This window comes from Pimephales promelas, chromosome 13, assembly GCF_988280905.1.
Source record: "Pimephales promelas chromosome 13, fPimPro1.hap1.1, whole genome shotgun sequence".
Classification (NCBI taxonomy): Eukaryota; Metazoa; Chordata; class Actinopteri; order Cypriniformes; family Leuciscidae; genus Pimephales; species Pimephales promelas.
This window is the reverse complement of record NC_142781.1, coordinates 16,808,303-16,825,691: the sequence shown is the minus strand read 5'-3', so window position 1 is coordinate 16,825,691 and position 17,389 is coordinate 16,808,303. Positions and strand designations below refer to the sequence as shown.

The 17,389-nt window shown below is 39.7% G+C and overlaps 1 protein-coding gene across 2 annotated transcripts; it reads left to right on the top strand.

Moving 5' to 3' along the window:
- Positions 1–1,496: 1,496 nt before the first annotated feature.
- Positions 1,497–8,475, top strand: LOC120466828 (uncharacterized). 2 transcript variants are annotated; one of them, XR_016146009.1, is made up of 2 exons: positions 1,497–8,180; positions 8,327–8,475. XR_016146009.1 is itself a non-coding variant. In XM_089118539.1 (2 exons), exon 2 carries the CDS (start codon positions 1,969–1,971, stop codon positions 7,939–7,941), a length of 5,973 nt encoding a protein of 1,990 aa, XP_088974665.1. In that variant the 5' UTR covers positions 1,497–1,678; positions 1,825–1,968; the 3' UTR covers positions 7,942–8,475. The 2 variants fall into 2 exon arrangements, 1 of the variants encoding a protein (XP_088974665.1); XM_089118539.1 differs by having other exon boundaries at positions 1,497–1,678; positions 1,825–8,475.
- Positions 8,476–17,389: the final 8,914 nt, after the last annotated feature.

Sequence of the window (17,389 nt, the reverse complement as noted above, 5' to 3'; positions counted from 1 at the left end):
AAATCTGGCTCCCAGTAAGGTTAATGTTGAATTACATCTTCCTGTTCTTCATGTAGATGAGCTTGCACAAAATAAACTGGGACATTTGCAATTTGTTAAGTGTTGTAGGTGAATCTGGGTGTGGCAATGAAAAGAAGGTAAACTAAGTGTCACACATTTTTAACTCTAGTAAATATTCTTAAATAGGTTTAAGATTTTAGCTATAAAAATTATTTCATAAGCAATTTTAGCTTTACATGCGGAAACTTGCCCTAAACTTAACATCTACCATATCAAAAGTCTCTGTGTTGTTTTATTATATGGTTAATTTGTGAAAAAAGGGTGATTTTGTCATTTTAATTTAGACCAGAGATGCTCAAGTTAGGAGCGTCTAACTTTTAACATTTTAATATAATATTGTTGGTTATAATGTAACATTTACTGTACTTTGGGCCCACAGCCCTCAATCAAGTGTGATTTTTGGGAACTTTGGGTTTAGACGGAATTCACAATGTTGTTGTGTAGCAGTCTTCTTTTGCTACAAGCAGTGGCTCAGTAATAAAACACTACATCTCTGTTTTTATGGCATGCACGTTTTGCAATGTTCCATCAGTTCAGTATGTAGGGGTGCTGTTAAGCACAGACAAGAACCGAGTGAGTTCACGAAGCAGGCAGAGGCACAGCTGAACAAGTGTATCAAGAGCACTCTCAGAGAATATCCCTGATCTCAAGTTGCTTAAGGAATCTTAAAGGGTTAGTTCACCCAAAAATGAAAATTCTGTCAGTATTTACTCACCCTCATGTTGTTCCAACCCCGTAAGACCTTCGTTCATCTTCGGAACACAAATTAAGATATTTAAGATATTAAGATCGCTCCTGCATACAGTCCATAGGCTTCTTGAGGGACTGGCTCTTGCTGTCCTCGAAAAGTCATTAAAGACATCGTTAAAATAGTCCAAGTGACTACAGGGGCTCAATCTTAAGTTTATCAAACGACGAGAACACTTTTGTGCGCAAAAAAACAACAAAAATAACGACTTTATTTCAACTATTCGTTTATTTCTCCCTCTGCGCGAGTCAGGTTACTAGTTTAATAGCGTAAGCTTCTGTTATTGTACGTCACACGCATCACACACACATGACCAGCGTCAGCCAATAGTGAGCCTACGTGTGACGTAGCTCTACGCAATCACACTACGTTAACTGACTTACAGGCTCATGGAGAAGGAAGTGATAGTTGAAATAAAGTCGTTATTTTTGTTCTCGTCGTTTGATAAACTTAAGATTGAGCCCCTGTAGTCACTTGGACTATTTTAACGATGTCTTTAATGACTTTTCGAGGACAGCAAGAGCCAGTACCTCAAGAAGCCTATGGACTGTATGCAGGAGCGATCTTAATATCTTAAATATCTTAATTTGTGTTCCGAAGATGAACGAAGGTCTTACGGGGTTGAAACAACATGAGGGTGAGTAAATACTGACAGAATTTTCATTTTTGGGTGAACTAACCTGTTGAGAATTCCTATGGATCACATGACATAGCCAATCATGGGAGGAGCTAAGTCTCCTCAGGTGCACTTAATGAATGATAAGGTACTATTGTTTGGTGTGATGGTGTGTGGCACATGCAATGGAAACAGATTGTCCTTTCTTTCTCTCCTAATGAGAGCCTTTGTAGAGTTTATGTGTTCCTGACAATGTAAGTTTGTTTGCTTTGTTTTATTATGTTAATTCTTGAGATTCTGTTTGTCTAATTTTGAAATGTATTATGTGATTAAGGATTTATTAGTTGAAGTTCTATGGTGTTAATTATCTTTAAGATTCTGTTTGTTCTTTTGTTTATAGAAACCATACAACTCTATCTGATTCCAATTCACCCTGTGGCCTTTCAATAAATGATAATGGACTGAGTATTGGACCCCTGTGTTTTAATGGACACACCATCCTGGTAGCACATTTCCTGAACTAAAGGTTTTATCAGAAATTTACATGGTCCTTCGAGCCGGAGAGGCTGCTAGGATGGAACAAAATGATTCTACGAGACCTAAACGGATATCAAACCCCCCCAGATGGCATCGAGATTATTTGATTCAGTCAAGGAAACCATCTTGTCCACAAGGACAAACTACGTCTGATTCTGTGCTTCTAGAAGTATCACAGGGGGCTGCCATAGCTGAGACTCGGGCTGAGGTGAGGGATCTTGCTTGTGACGTACAGCAAATAAAAGGAATGTTGTCAGAACTGAGCCAGAGTATGAGAACAATGCAGATAAGAAGTCAAAATTCTTCCTTTTCGATCAGTTCCAACCAGAGTTCTAAGGCAACATCTCCTGTTGTTGAACATAATCAAGAGGATGATAATTCTAGAGTATCTCTTGTTCAGGAATTGGGTGAATGCCTAAGACAACATGAGGCAAACCGACATTATGTTGATCCATCTACATCACCTCCTCAACTCAGCAGACAAAGTACTCTCCCTCCTCCACCAAGATCTATGCTGCCTACACCATTGCCACAAGGAGGAGGTGGATCATTAGAACCCAGTTCTTTACAGCTGCCTGAGGCCCGAATGTTAACAGCACCAGTTGCTACACAGTATGCTCACTCTCAGTTTCAGCCTTCAGAGAATCTTCCTGGAATGAGTATGAATCCAACTCAGTTTGGCAATGTTCCACCTTGGTCCTTAATCCAACAGCCATTGTATCCCATCTATCCAGCCAATGATTCGCGTTTCATAAGAAGCGGTGGGCCTGTCCCTAGCCAAGGGCAAGGCAATGGATTTCCTCCATGGATGTTTCCAAATTATCCTGTACCTGTTCCTCCTCCTGCATTATATCCCCCTTATGGACCTATTGTGTATCCAAGTCATGTCTTTCCGATGGCCATGCCATCATCGATTCAAGTTCCTTCGATACCTCCTGCACAGTTCGGACCATCCATGGGTCCTTTAGATGTGACTGCTACTAGTAATGTTCCTGTGTTTAGAACTCACACACCGCTGGGATCTTCAGGTGTGATCCAGTCCAGAGATTCAGTGGTGAATCAACCAGTAGTGACAGCTTGTGTTCACCCTTCCTCTGGGAATTCAAGACTGGCTGGAATTGAGAGGCCTTCATTTCCATGTTTCAAAAGAAACGATCCTCAAGAATTTGCAATGCTAAATATGGCATTAAAAAATCTATTGCCTTCAGAGGAATCAGAACAATACAAATACCATATTCTTTTGGATCATCTGAAGCTTGATGATGCGCGACATTTAGCCCTGGCATATGCTCATGATCCCCAGCCTTATACTACAGCATTACATGCCCTGCAACGGAAGTATGGCCAACCTCATCACTTAGTGTTGCGGGAGTTGGCTTCCATTCAAAACCTTCCAGCTATACGTTCTGGGGATTCCCTTGGGTTTGGTCAGTTTGCGCTACGAGTTCAGGCTCTAGTAGGCATGCTCCAATCATGGGGTCAAGATCAAGGGGCGAAGGAGTTGGCCTGTTCGTCTCATGTTCACCAGCTATTAAGTAAACTTTCAGCCCATCATGTTTCCAGTTTTGCAAGACATATTCGAACTGTGAATCAGAATGTTCCTTATAATTTGGTGGATTTTGCAAAATGGCTAGAGGAGGAAGCAGAATGCCAAAGTTTAGTTGTTCAAGTATCTGACCAATCAAAGGGGGCAACAAAGTATCAAATGAGAGAAGAAAGACCTCCCAAATCTTGGTATACAACAGCAACCTTTTTGCAGGGTGCAAATCAAGAGGAACATTACAACCCGAAAGGTAAAATGTTTCAGCCTACTAATTCGTATAGCAAACAATTAGACCCAGGACCTTTCTGTGCCTTTTGTGGTCATCAAGCTCATCACTTGAGTCAGTGTATGAAGTTCCAACAGTTTGATGCGGAGGGTAAAGAGAAGTGGATCCTGGATAATGGTCGGTGTTGGAGATGTGGTCGGACCCATCGTTCAGCTAATTGTGACTTGAAGAAGCCTTGTCCATACTGCAAAGAGCGCCATCTGGGAGTTTTGCACGAAGTCAATGTTCGTAAACCTGACTCTGGTATATTCTATTTGAGTAGACCAAGTGGCCTCAATTCTGTGCTTTTGAAGGTGGTGAAAGTCATTCTGAGTTATGAAGGGAGGACTGTGGAGACCTACGCCATTCTTGATGACGGTTCAGAAAGAACTATGCTCCTTTCTCCAGCTGCAGAGATGTTGGGCCTAAATGGGCCGGCTGAGTCTCTAAGGTTGAGAACAATTCGACAGGGTTCTGAAGAGATTAAGGGCACTAACGTTACATTTTCCATCGCTCCGGCATCTTTCAGCCAAAGGAAATATGAGATCAGTGCTGCATTTACATCCAAGATGTTGGACTTACCTGAACAGACTTACCCTGTCCGTACTCTTCAAAGATGCTATCAGCATCTTAGACGTATTCCTCTTGAAGAATTCCATCAGGTTAAGCCCCTGTTGTTAGTGGGAGCAGATCATCCTCATTTGTTATGCTCTACAGAAAGAGTAACATTTGGTCCTCCTGGAAGTCCTATTGCATTACATACTCGTCTGGGATGGGTACTGCAGGGTCCCACTTCCTTGATTCCTGAGACTGATTCTATCTCTCAGTGCCACTTCTTGGCTACTTCCACCGAAGATCAGTTACAGAGGGATGTAGAAAGATTGTGGCAAGTCGATGTTCTTCCGTATCATCAGACATCTAAGGCAGTTTTTCGGTCAAAGCAAGATCAATACGCTCTTGAGTGTCTGGAGCAGAGAACCGAATGCCTGGAAATGAATGGTGTTGTAAGATATGCCACTCCTTTACTTCGAGCCAAACATGCACCCAGATTGAATGTTCTGCAGCAATCAGTAATGCCAGCATTGCGTCGTACCGAACGCCAGATTGCAAAGAATCCAGTGCGTGCAGCAATATATGAGGAGGAGATTCAAAAGCTAGTGGAATCTGGCTATGTGAAGAAACTGAACCCAAAGGCAATGACTTCCACTGATGAATCTTGGTATGTACCCCATCATCTAGTTGAACATAATGGGAAACACCGTCTAGTATTTGATTGTTCCTATCAATATAACGGTGAAAGCCTGAATTCATATTTGTTATCTGGCCCGACCTTGGGTTCTTCTCTTCTCGGAGTCCTTCTCCGTTTTAGAGAACATCAAGTGGCAATCAGTGGCGATATCCGCGCCATGTTTCATCAAGTTCGATTACTACCTTCAGATAGGCCATTGTTACGGTTTCTGTGGAGAAATATGTCCAGAAATGCCCCAGTGGATGTTTATGAATGGCAAGTTTTACCATTTGGTACTACATCAAGTCCCTGCTGTGCCATTTATGCTCTTCAAAGACATGCAAAAAGAATCTCAACTACCTATCCAGAAGTTCAAGATTCAGTCCTTCATTCATTCTATGTCGATAACTGCTTGCAAAGTTTGCCTACCATTGACGACGCAAAGGAAATGATCTTGAAACTACGTTCTGCACTGAGTGAAGGAGGCTTTGAGATCAGACAATGGAGTAGTAATTATGCCTCCGTGGTTGACCACTTACCAGATGAAGCACGTTCCCTGCAAACCGACTTATGGCTGAGTCATGATTGTAATGATCCATGTGAGGGCACACTCGGGATGAGCTGGCACTGTTTACAGGATACTTTGGGGTATAAGCACCGACCTGTGGAATACCAGACCCTGACTTTGCGGATCCTGTATCGCATCCTTGCTCGACAATATGACCCGTTGGGGTTTATTATTCCCTTCACTACACGTGCTAAGATCATGCTCCAGCAGTTGTGGATCAAACCTGGGCGTGGATGGGATGATCCAGATATTCCTGAAGGCATTAAGAGAAGTTGGATGGCTTGGGAAGAGGAGCTATCTGGCTTGAGCAAGATCCAAGTTCCTCGGTGGTATGGATCAGTAGGATCAGGTGAAGAGAGGAGAGAACTGCATGTATTTTGTGATGCATCAGAGCGGGCTTACGGAGCCGTATCTTACCTTCATCTTTCAAATGGGAATGAAGTTGTCACCTCATTTATTATGGCTCGATCTAGAGTATCCCCAAAGAAGACCATTTCCATCCCACGTCTAGAACTATGTGCGGCTCTAGTTGGATCTCAACTGGCAAATCTTTTAGTGAAGGAACTTTCTGTGCCCATCCATAAAGTGACGCTTTGGACTGATTCAACCACAGTTTTGACATGGATCTGCTCTGAATCTTGTTTGTACAAGATATTTGTAGCTAATCGGATAACTGAGATTCTAGATTATACTACACCAGACCAGTGGAGATATGTGGATACTGGAAACAATCCGGCCGATGAAATTACTAGAGGAAAGAAGTTGACAGAGCTATCTCCTACTAGTCGTTGGTTTCGAGGACCTCCTTTCCTTGCCTTACCCTCTCATCAATGGCCAAAGTATCCAATAACTACTCCTGAAGTATCACTGGAATTGAAAAAACCTGTGTTTTGTAGCCAGACACAAGTTTTACCAAGTCTTTCTAAAGTGGACCCTGTCCAATTTAACACTTGGTCAGAGTTGATTTCTGATACCATTGAGAAGTTTTCTCTTGATCAAGCACCAGAGAACAAGCTCAATCAGAATCAAGCAGAGCTGTTACTACTTCGTCAGGCACAAGAGGAGGATTTTCCTGAGGAGAGCAAGTTACTCCAACTAAATCAAGGTGTTTCAGCACAAAGTAGACTTGTTGAATTGGCACCTGAGTGGGATCCTGTGACTGGTCTCATAAGAGTGGGAGGTCGCCTTCGGCAGAGCAAGGACTTGGAGTTAGAAACGATCCATCCCATAATTTTGGACCCTAAGAATCCTATAACTAAGCTTCTGATTGCAGATCTCGATTCAACTCTGTGTCACCCAGGACCGCAAAGAGTCTTTGCCCAACTTCGTAGAAAGTATTGGGTTCTACGTGGACGACAAGCTGTAAAATCAGTTCAGCGTTTGTGTCGTGAGTGTAGAAGATGGAAAGGGTCTCCTTCAGTCCCGAGGATGGCTGATCTTCCTCCCTCTCGACTCCGCCTTTACAAGCCCCCATTTTGGTCAACTGGAATGGACTGCTTTGGCCCCTTTAATATCAGTGTCGGCCGCAGACATGAGAAACGATGGGGTCTCCTTTTCAAATGTCAGACAACACGATGTGTTCATCTTGAGCTGTTATCTGGTTTAGATACAGACAGTTTTCTATTGGCCCTCCGGCGTTTCATAGCTCGCAGAGGTCGACCCTATGAACTTATCTCAGACCAAGGAACTAATTTTCGGGGAGGAGAGCGAGAGCTCAGAGAAGCGTTCCATCAACTCAGCCCTGCCCTTCAAGAATTGCTTTCTAAGCACCAGATTCTATTCAACTTTAACCCTCCATATTCTCCGCATTTTGGAGGATGCTGGGAGAGAGAGGTCCGATCCATTAAGGCCGCTTTACGGGTGACATTGGGCACCCAGGTGCTGTCTCCAGAAGTCTTGTATACAGTGCTGGTAGAAGTGGAAGAGATGTTGAACTCTAAACCTCTTGGATATGCGACATCTAATCTATCAGATCCTGATCCCATAACTCCTAACATACTGTTGATGGGGCGGCAAGATGCTTCTTTGCCTCAAGTAATGTATGCTGATTCTGAACTACTTTCACGTAGAAAGTGGAGGCATAGTCAAGTTCTATCTGATAGATTCTGGTCAAGTTTTATCAGAGATTACCTACCTTCCCTTCAAAGTCGTCAGAAGTGGATGCAGGACGGAAAGTCGATCTCATGTGATGCTGTCGTAATGGTCGTCGACCCGCAGCTTCCACGGGGACTCTGGCCTATAGGAACTGTTACAAAGGTCTCGCCAAGTCCTGATGGCAGGATAAGGGTTGTGGAGGTTCTCATTAAAGGGAAACACTACATGCGCCCAGTTAGTCGTCTGGTGGTCCTTACTAAGTTTTCAGATGACTTGAATTAAAAATTGGACAGAATTCTCTTGGGTCAAATGTTTACACATTTGGGGGCGGCTGTTGAGAATTCCTATGGATCACATGACATAGCCAATCATGGGAGGAGCTAAGTCTCCTCAGGTGCACTTAATGAATGATAAGGTACTATTGTTTGGTGTGATGGTGTGTGGCACATGCAATGGAAACAGATTGTCCTTTCTTTCTCTCCTAATGAGAGCCTTTGTAGAGTTTATGTGTTCCTGACAATGTAAGTTTGTTTGCTTTGTTTTATTATGTTAATTCTTGAGATTCTGTTTGTCTAATTTTGAAATGTATTATGTGATTAAGGATTTATTAGTTGAAGTTCTATGGTGTTAATTATCTTTAAGATTCTGTTTGTTCTTTTGTTTATAGAAACCATACAACTCTATCTGATTCCAATTCACCCTGTGGCCTTTCAATAAATGATAATGGACTGAGTATTGGACCCCTGTGTTTTAATGGACACACCATCCTGGTAGCACATTTCCTGAACTAAAGGTTTTATCAGAAATTTACAAACCCTTTAATATAACCAAAAATGCAAAGAAGTAGCATACTGTTGAGTTGCTTTTAAACGTTAGCTGCTTCATATATCACAGTGAAAACTGATTTTCTAACTTAGCTTCTATAGCATAGCGATTTACATTTTCAAAGTAGCTTCTGAACTGATAGATGTGAAGTGTTAACCTAAGTGCTACATTAAGGAAACACTAAAGTGTACAAATTGTTAAAAAAAGGGAATACTAGCGTACACTAACTGTATACCCCTTGTGAAAAAGTAGTATGCATATTTTAAGAGTATTTATTACAGATATATTAAGTATATACTCACAGTAAGTGTAAAAGGAATGTAATGTTTAAGACACTTTATTGCGTGTTAATTGCAATTAAATTAAAATGAAGGCCTATTATAGTTCAAATTTATATTTAAAGAAATGAGCTGAAATTTGACCCACTTATTTTTATTATGTAATTTCATAATTACTTCTGTAATATCAAAGACGACAGTTATTAAAATCAATAAAAGAATGTGCATGCACAAGAATGTGCATGCATCTTAATCAACACATTAAAACACTTTAAAGTAAAACAAAAGATTATAAAAACATAAAATTTAATTTAAATGTATTTTTAATTTGACATTATTACAGTGTCCTTTTAAGAGGTGTATTTAAGTGTTAATAACTGTCATCATTGTACTACATTTAAGTACATTTATTTCATTAATATTATATTTCTGCAAGTACAGTCTTCTAAAATACACTTTTAAGACTACGAGAACTACGGAAGCCCTGAACTGCAAGCTAAAAAAAAAAAAAAGTCAGTAAAAAAAAAAAAAAATCTGTAAAAAAAAAAAAAAAAAAAAAATCTAGCATTTCGAGATTAAAGTCGAAATGTTTCGAGATTAAAGTCGGAATGTTTCGAGATTAAAGTCGAAATGTTTCGAGAAGTCGAAACATTGTGCATTCATAACAGTGCGCGTCCACTGGCTCAGAGCGCGCCTTGACCCCGCCCCTAAACCTACCCATCATGTGGGTTTGGACAAATCGTACGAATTCGTACGAGTGAGGTCGTATGAATTAGTACGAATTAGCCACTTTTTTGTAGATATGCCTATGTCTATGTGGTGTTTTTAATGTTTTAAGACAAACCATGTACAAATTCATAAGTTAGCACCATTGCACCATTGCCAAAGACAATCTCAAAAAAGCGTTTTGAAATCACTGGTGTTTCTGACCTTATAAAATACCTTGTAATTATTCACGTCAACGTGTGATTGTCTACGAGTGTATCTCTTAACTGGTGCGAGTGAGTGGAGGTGGGGCTAATTTGCATATTTATAGAACAGAGAATACTAAATGAGGCAAGGGTGTAGAGTTACATTCAAGCTGTTTTAAGACATGAAGAAAAAGGAAAAAATAAATAAATACGCCATTTGGGTGATCAAGGATAAGTTTTAAAAGATACGTTATTGACTACAGGGGGACTTTCAAATTTTGTATATCCTTTGGCAGTATGATCAAATAATGCTTCAAGAAAGAGGTTGATTCATCACCCTGGAAATATAGGTCAAGTTGTGCACTTTGCATTATGAGATCCTGTACCATACCAAGTACATGCAGCAAATTCTGCTGTATATTTTTACAGACAAGTGAACAGTGTTCAGAATGACTCCCTTTGTCTTCCACAGAGGAAACAAAGTCATCCAGAATTGGAATGACACGAGGATGAGTACTAAACGATGACAAAAGTACAATTTTGGGGTGATCTAACCCTTTAATTAGATTTTATGGGACTGCAGCTGTCCTGTATTATATTAGGCTGTAGATAAGCTTGAATCTAGTTTGAGGGTCTCAGTGCTGAAAGGTCTTTGTATCGATTTAGTAAAAATTCACCGCTGTGAATGACCTTTCCTTCACCTTCTCCTTTCTTGAGCAGGGCAGGACAACATATTTAATTAGCCTCCTGGTACAGCAGGGTCTGGCTGGCTGGCACACATGCACCACACACACAAACACACACACACATGTATAAATTCATAAGTTTAAGTCTTTAAACAGCATAAATATGGTCATAAATATAAAAGGGTGTGAGTCAGTGTTATGGCTGTGTGATAGTTTCACAGTGTAAACTATACTCCAGAGAAATCTGTCATTTAATTAGACAGATGGTAAAATGAGGCAGTGAAAAAGCCTCTTTCTTTATCTCTCTCTCTCTCTCTCTCTGAAATGCAATCACAAACACACTGAAAAAAGCTCATGTTCTCTCAGGTGTCACACTGCCCTCTGGGGAATGAAAGAGGAAATGCATGCACTGCATCCATCAGACACACACACACACACACACACACACACACACACACACACACACACACATAAGAATCAAGAACAAAAAAAAAGATAGCATCAATAGATATATGCCCACCTATAGAAAGTTTCATCCATATGCTCTTAAGGCCACACGTGAGCTACTGTATATCTTCAAGATTATACTGATGTTGATTCTTGAGTCTCTGTGCCAAGGAGGTGGTTTAGGAACTAATGGAAATGAATTGGGCCAAAATCAAGCCAAAATACCAGTTAAGCACCATTTGGGTATCAATAAAAAATAAAACTGGTGGCTGTACAGTAATGAATCTCACAAACTGTATCTCTATGGGGCAACAGGGAATGTTGTCCGGAGCCCTGTGTTGACGGGGCCACATTGTCCACAAACATACTCATCAGGTCAGAAGAAAGATCCTGTACTAGATTTGGAAATGAGTGAACAAGCCTTCATACAATCACATTAGCATCAACAACTAGGGCTGCCAACCGTATTTGACACATACTGTAAAAGTCTTGTTCAGTATTCCTTGACCCTCCCCTTGAAGAAATCAGGACAGAAGTGGTTGAAAATGGACAAGAGACGGATTAAAACACCAATGTGTCTCCCTCATTTTCCTGTGATCCGATTGACCAAACACATCTTACTACCAGCTGTAAACGGGGCCCCTGATTTAAAAAAAGAAGAACCTTGCCCTAATTGTACAATACCTGTAACTTGGGGTTGGAAACATGATGGTGATCAGTTGGTAAGTGACCCTCAACACTTCCTTCTCAAGTGTCTGAAGGATAATTGGGGTGCAAAAGAATCAATCTTTCCTTGTTATATTGTTTCCTCAAATTTGATCCAAATTTATGCAAAAAGACAAGCACAAAAAGCTATCAGGCAATAGAAGGAGATTCAGAGCTTAATGAGAGAGAAACACACACACACACACACACACTTACAAAGAGGATGACCTTTCCCCTCTTGATTCCCTGACATTAAACAGCTGTCAGGCAGATCACAGGAACCGTAATTACACTGACACATTCAAAGAGGAATAGAGAGAGTGAGATAGCAAGAGAGTGACTGAGACAGAGAGAGAGAGTGAATGTCACTGGGAGCAGGTATTTTGGCTTTTATCTGGCCTAGGCTAATTAGAAAGCCTTGCAAGCCCTTTCAAACCGCACACACACAAACACACACAGGCAACTTTTAATTAAGGAGCCATTGCCTATGGTGACCTTGTAACCCCACCTTTGAATTTAATCTGACAAAAAATGTAACCTGTCATTGCAATAAGGCAACTTATCTTGGTTACTAATTTCTTCACCTATCCACCCCTCCAATCCACAGTTTGACTCTCTATCATTCTCGTTCTGTCTCTGTATGTATGTGTCTCAGCTGCTGTTGTATGGCTTCTGGCTACCGTATGTGAGTGATGGACACTGACATGGCCTTAAACAGCCTGTGTTCGGTGTACCAGTCACTCTGAGTTCCTGCTTGCTGTTTGTGTGTGTAGTGTTGGGGAGAACAGCTAAAACTAACAATGTTTCTAATTTAAACTACATTTTTTCTGTGACAGTAGCTCAGCTCTTTTTCAAACAGAGTAACTTTTGTCATACTTTTCCCACAGGTATTTTTGAAACGTATTGCACACTATTGAAACTAAAATATCTCAAAGTTCTGTTAGGAGATTCATTTGACTACATGAGATACCGATACCAACAACCCGGTCTCATCCCAAGACGTCATATAACTGACGTTTTGGGACGTCTTTTGACCATACGTCAATATTCGCCTTTTTAGGGCCCCCTTAAACGTCGGTAGATGAGGTTATGGGATCCTAACTCTACCCCAGACCTAAACCTAACCCGTCACCTAACTGACGTTAAAGGTAAAGCGTCAGTTGTATGACGGCCCGGGATCGCCATCTACCGACGTTTAAGGGGGCCCTAAAAAGGCGGATATTGACGTATGGTCAAAAGACGTCCCAAGACGTCAGTTATATGACTTTTTGGGATGAGACTGTGTTAATACCAACAATACCGATAAAATATCTCACAAGTAGCCTACTTTAAACTATACAGGGAACCATGGTACATTTCTATAATTTTAAAGGTTCAAATTGACAACAGAGCCTAAATTCAACTGCTATCATCCGATATAATAATTATACTCGAACAAAATATTTCTTTACAACTCAGCTCCACATAAGGTAGTTTTCATAAACACTTTTCATCCTGACATTGACAATCATTACAAAAATGATTAGTGTAGCCTACTTATATAAAGTATACTTTCAGACTGTCTACTTTTATGTATGTCTCATAAATATATTTTATGTACTGTAGAAATATACTTAACTTGACTCACAGACAGAAAGTCTAAGTATAGGCCTATTTACTTAATCTTTGATCGACTTTTTTGATTGAGTAGACTATTAATACAGTTTTTCACATATAGTTTTACTTCCACTCTGCGTCGTGGCCGCATTACCACTACAGGTGTGCATTATTTTTCCAAAGTGCATCATTCATAATTTTCTAGGTAATTCTAACAAATTTATACAAATTGAATTTCGTGAGCTTAGAATTATAAGGTTCTATCTCCGTTTAGGGTAGTTCTGAGATATTGAGCGTCAAAGTTTTTACATCCCAGCTGGCAAAACTGTTGTGTAGAATAATTTTCTATTATAGCTTTATCTATTAATCTTTTTTTTACAAAAATAACACCACACAGGCATTAATAAACACCTAATGGATCAGATTATGTCAAAAACTCAATTTCGACCAAAAGTGGAGATAGAACCTTATAATTCTAAGCTCACGATTTGGCAACTCGTAAAATATGGATGATTTGGCAAAAATTGTACAAATTCGTATGAGTGAGGTCGTATGAATTTGTGCAAATTAGCCACCTCGTAAAAATCCAACAAATCGCTGTGAGATCGGGTTGGTTTCAACAGTTACATATTATTAACAGTTTCCATGGCTAACTATCATAAGATCAGCTTGACTGTAGATAAATTACGAGTAGCTTGTAGCTTGACAAGATACAGATTCAAAATTGCTTTCCCAACACTGCATAAGCTGTTATCAGTCCACCAGGATACAGAGTCGTGTTTACAAGGTACCCGAGAGCGACACTGATACATGCACACTGTGATGTTCGTTAGAGCAGAAAAAAAAGTCCAAACTAGTAAAATTATTCTCTCTCTCTCTCTCTCTCTCTCGCTTGAATTTATGTTTGTTGTGTGTACTGGTGCGTTTATATATGTGAATGTGTGTTTGACACTCAGCGTAGCGTGACCACAGAGCTCATCCAATCGATGCCCATTTTCAGAGTATGACCCCGTTACCATGCCACTGACAAACTGCCGGCCCGTAGAGGAATGATGTGAGCAGAGTCACTCCACTGAACATGCACACTTTACCACACCAACACACACTCACACAATCTGCTGTGAGGATATATATCTCTGGACACTGGTATGTGTGCACCGGTGTGCCTTTCTAAAGTATAAAATGATTAAAGTGATTAATCATAAGGATCCAACAATATAAGTAGAACAGTACAGAGCTCAATTAGAAGTGTAACTGCAAAACTGTCAGAGAAAGACTAGACAAGAGCTTGTCTTTGAAAGATAATGTGGTGCCTTCACAAGGTTCTATGTAACAGTTATTGGTAAAACTTTATTTTACAGTGTCCTTGTTATACATGGAGTAGTAGTAACTATAAATGATGCATAATTACGAGCAACTAACACTTAGCCAACACCTATTCCTAACCCTTACACTATAGTAAGCACACATATTCAGTGCTTACATACATAATTAAGCTGTAACCCAGTTGCTGCTGGTCCTGTAATTTGATTGGCCAAATGGGTTCCATGGGTTTAGTTCAACATTGCAGACATGGATGTTTCAGACCAGTTTGTGAGCAATGTTTTTGATCCGTCGTTTACAGGCTCGGGAAAACATGCGGCTGTGAGGAGGCTGTGAGGAGACAGTGTGATGCAAGAACCACAACTGAACCTGATAATAAAGACCCAGAAGGCAACAAACATATAGTATTTGGTCAAAACCCTTGAGTCTCACTTAAACCTTCCCAAAAAAGAAACAATCTGGAGTGCACTGTCAATGAGTTAGAGCACCACTGCCGAGCCTATAGGACTGTAATGGCAAGATCAGAGGGACTCTTTAGGGAGGTCCACATGGTCTTCAGGTATTGGAGCTACGTTGAATCCTTGTTCAGTGCATTCACTATACAGTGGAAAATTACAGTGATGTGTAACCAAACTGTGAATTATATTTCATCATGTTTTATAATTAGGGCTGGGTAATAAATATCGATTTCTCGATATTAATCGATTCTCATTTTTATGAACCGATATCGATTCTTAAATCTCAAGAATCGATTAGTCATCCTGTTTCATTTGAATGAATGGGACATTGTATCACGGCTGCGCGCATCCAAAAAAATCGCAATAATCTTTGTCCTTTGTTACTATTGATTTGAAACAAAGTCTCAATTTTCAAATTACGTCCATTTTCTTTAGAAATTCAAAAACATAAATAGCGTTTTGGCGCTGTGGCGTGAGATCGCTCTGGCGCAGTTCAAGAGAAGCAGCAGCGCTGATCTCACTTCCGGGTTAATAATACCAGTTACAGCGCGAAATAAACATGAATGAGCATCTGAAAGTGTGTTAAAAGATAGAGTACAACTTATCGAAATCCGTATCATGTCATCCTAATTCGCCAATCAGCGTTTCAACCGTGGAAAGACGTCAGTCAAACAGCTTGTAATCAATGTCATGTATCGTCATATTTACCTCAGAAAACCCACATAAACTCGTTAGTCAGCTAGAAAAAATAACTCTGGAGAGGATATACACCATATTACATATGCATTATAATCTTAATGTTCTTCAATATTTAATGCATATTTGAATAAATGGCAAGTTTTTTCTATGACAGCCACCATTTAAATGTTTATATTTCATATAATCTTCTTATTATAAAAATAAATAAAAGTGTAATTTAAGTGTTTGTATAGCTACAAAACAGTTCATTATTACCTTCATATTAGGCTAATGAAGCCTAGGCAACAACTAGACTCCCATAGTTTACAGCATTAGTTAAGAGATTTGATTCCCTTGAGAAAAATGGCCATTTATTGTAACTGATATCCAAAATAATCTACATTGAATCAAATCGTAATCGAAATCGAATCGAATTGCAAGCTTGTGAATCGAAATCGAAATTGTGAAATTTGTCTCAATACCTAGCCCTATTTATAATCCAATTATTTAGTCGACCTAAACTCCTCCCCTCTACAATCGACTGCAAGAATTTTTGATTGCCCACAACTCAAAATCCACTCAACAACTGATGGGTATTTTTAAAAGCAATTAACCTTTTTAGCAACACTCACTGGACTATACACACTAAAACAACTCAGACTTGTAGAAGCAAGCTAAAATGGCATTAGTGAAAAGTTTCAAAACCTTGTTTTGAAATAACCGTTAAAAAATAGGTCAAACAAAATTGAGAAATATTTTAATGGTGAATACACGAAAAAAACTTGTTTTGCCAATTATATAAGACCTGGCTTGAAAACTCAAAAATGACGAATGTAAAAAAAAAAAATCTTCTTGCCCTGACAGCATGATGGGTGAAATGTTCAAACCCTGACACTAGAGCTGTAGAGGGCTGTGCTCAAATTATTCAACCTTTAGTTCAGACTTAGGAAAATGAATCCAAAAAATGAAGAAAGTTTTGCATGCCTTGATTCAATTTGGCATGATGAATTTGCTATGGGGTATAGTTGGCAATCAAATCTATGCATTCTAACAATACAGTAAATGTGCAATAGAAACTAGTGCCACATGTTCAGAATGTACAGAAAAGAGTTCCAACTCTGAAGTGAGTCCAACATTGTTCAACATTTACATTACATACTGTATACATTAGCAGTGCAGAACAGATTACAGCCGCTAGCCTCACTCTACAAAACAAAGAAAGCAGATTCCTGTATGCAGATGAGTCTCTGCTGTCGGCCTCCATTCAGACTGCAGCACCTGTGGCCTTCAGCTATTCCTATATGTTTGGATCCATTAAGTGTTGTAGAAGTTACTTTTATCTACTGCTCCAAACACCGTATTAACACAACGTTTTTATTAAAGGTGCTAAATGTAACTTTTCTTCTAAAATGAATCCTTTTTTATTGCCTGTGTGTGAAGGGGTTGTAATCACACATTACAATGATCCACTTGTCAGTTTTTGCTATTACCTCTGAAAGGCCAGTATTCCTATTTCTATGTGAAGTCTCCAGATTTTCTGCAAAATCCATCAAATGTGATGTTTTTTTTTATATACTCTCCTTTTTATATACAGTCTATGCGACGGCACTGCAGCTAACAACATGGGGTCGGATAACTCCAAAAAATGACCTTTCAAAGGACCTAGTCACCACTTTAGTTGAGGGGCCACACACATGATGAAGCCGTTGATAGATATGCTTAGTTAATGATGACTACAGTATTGGTCAGACCCCAAAATAGTCCAATCACAGCTCATAGAAATCAAATTCTGTTGGCATTCAAATACAGCAGTCATAATTAAC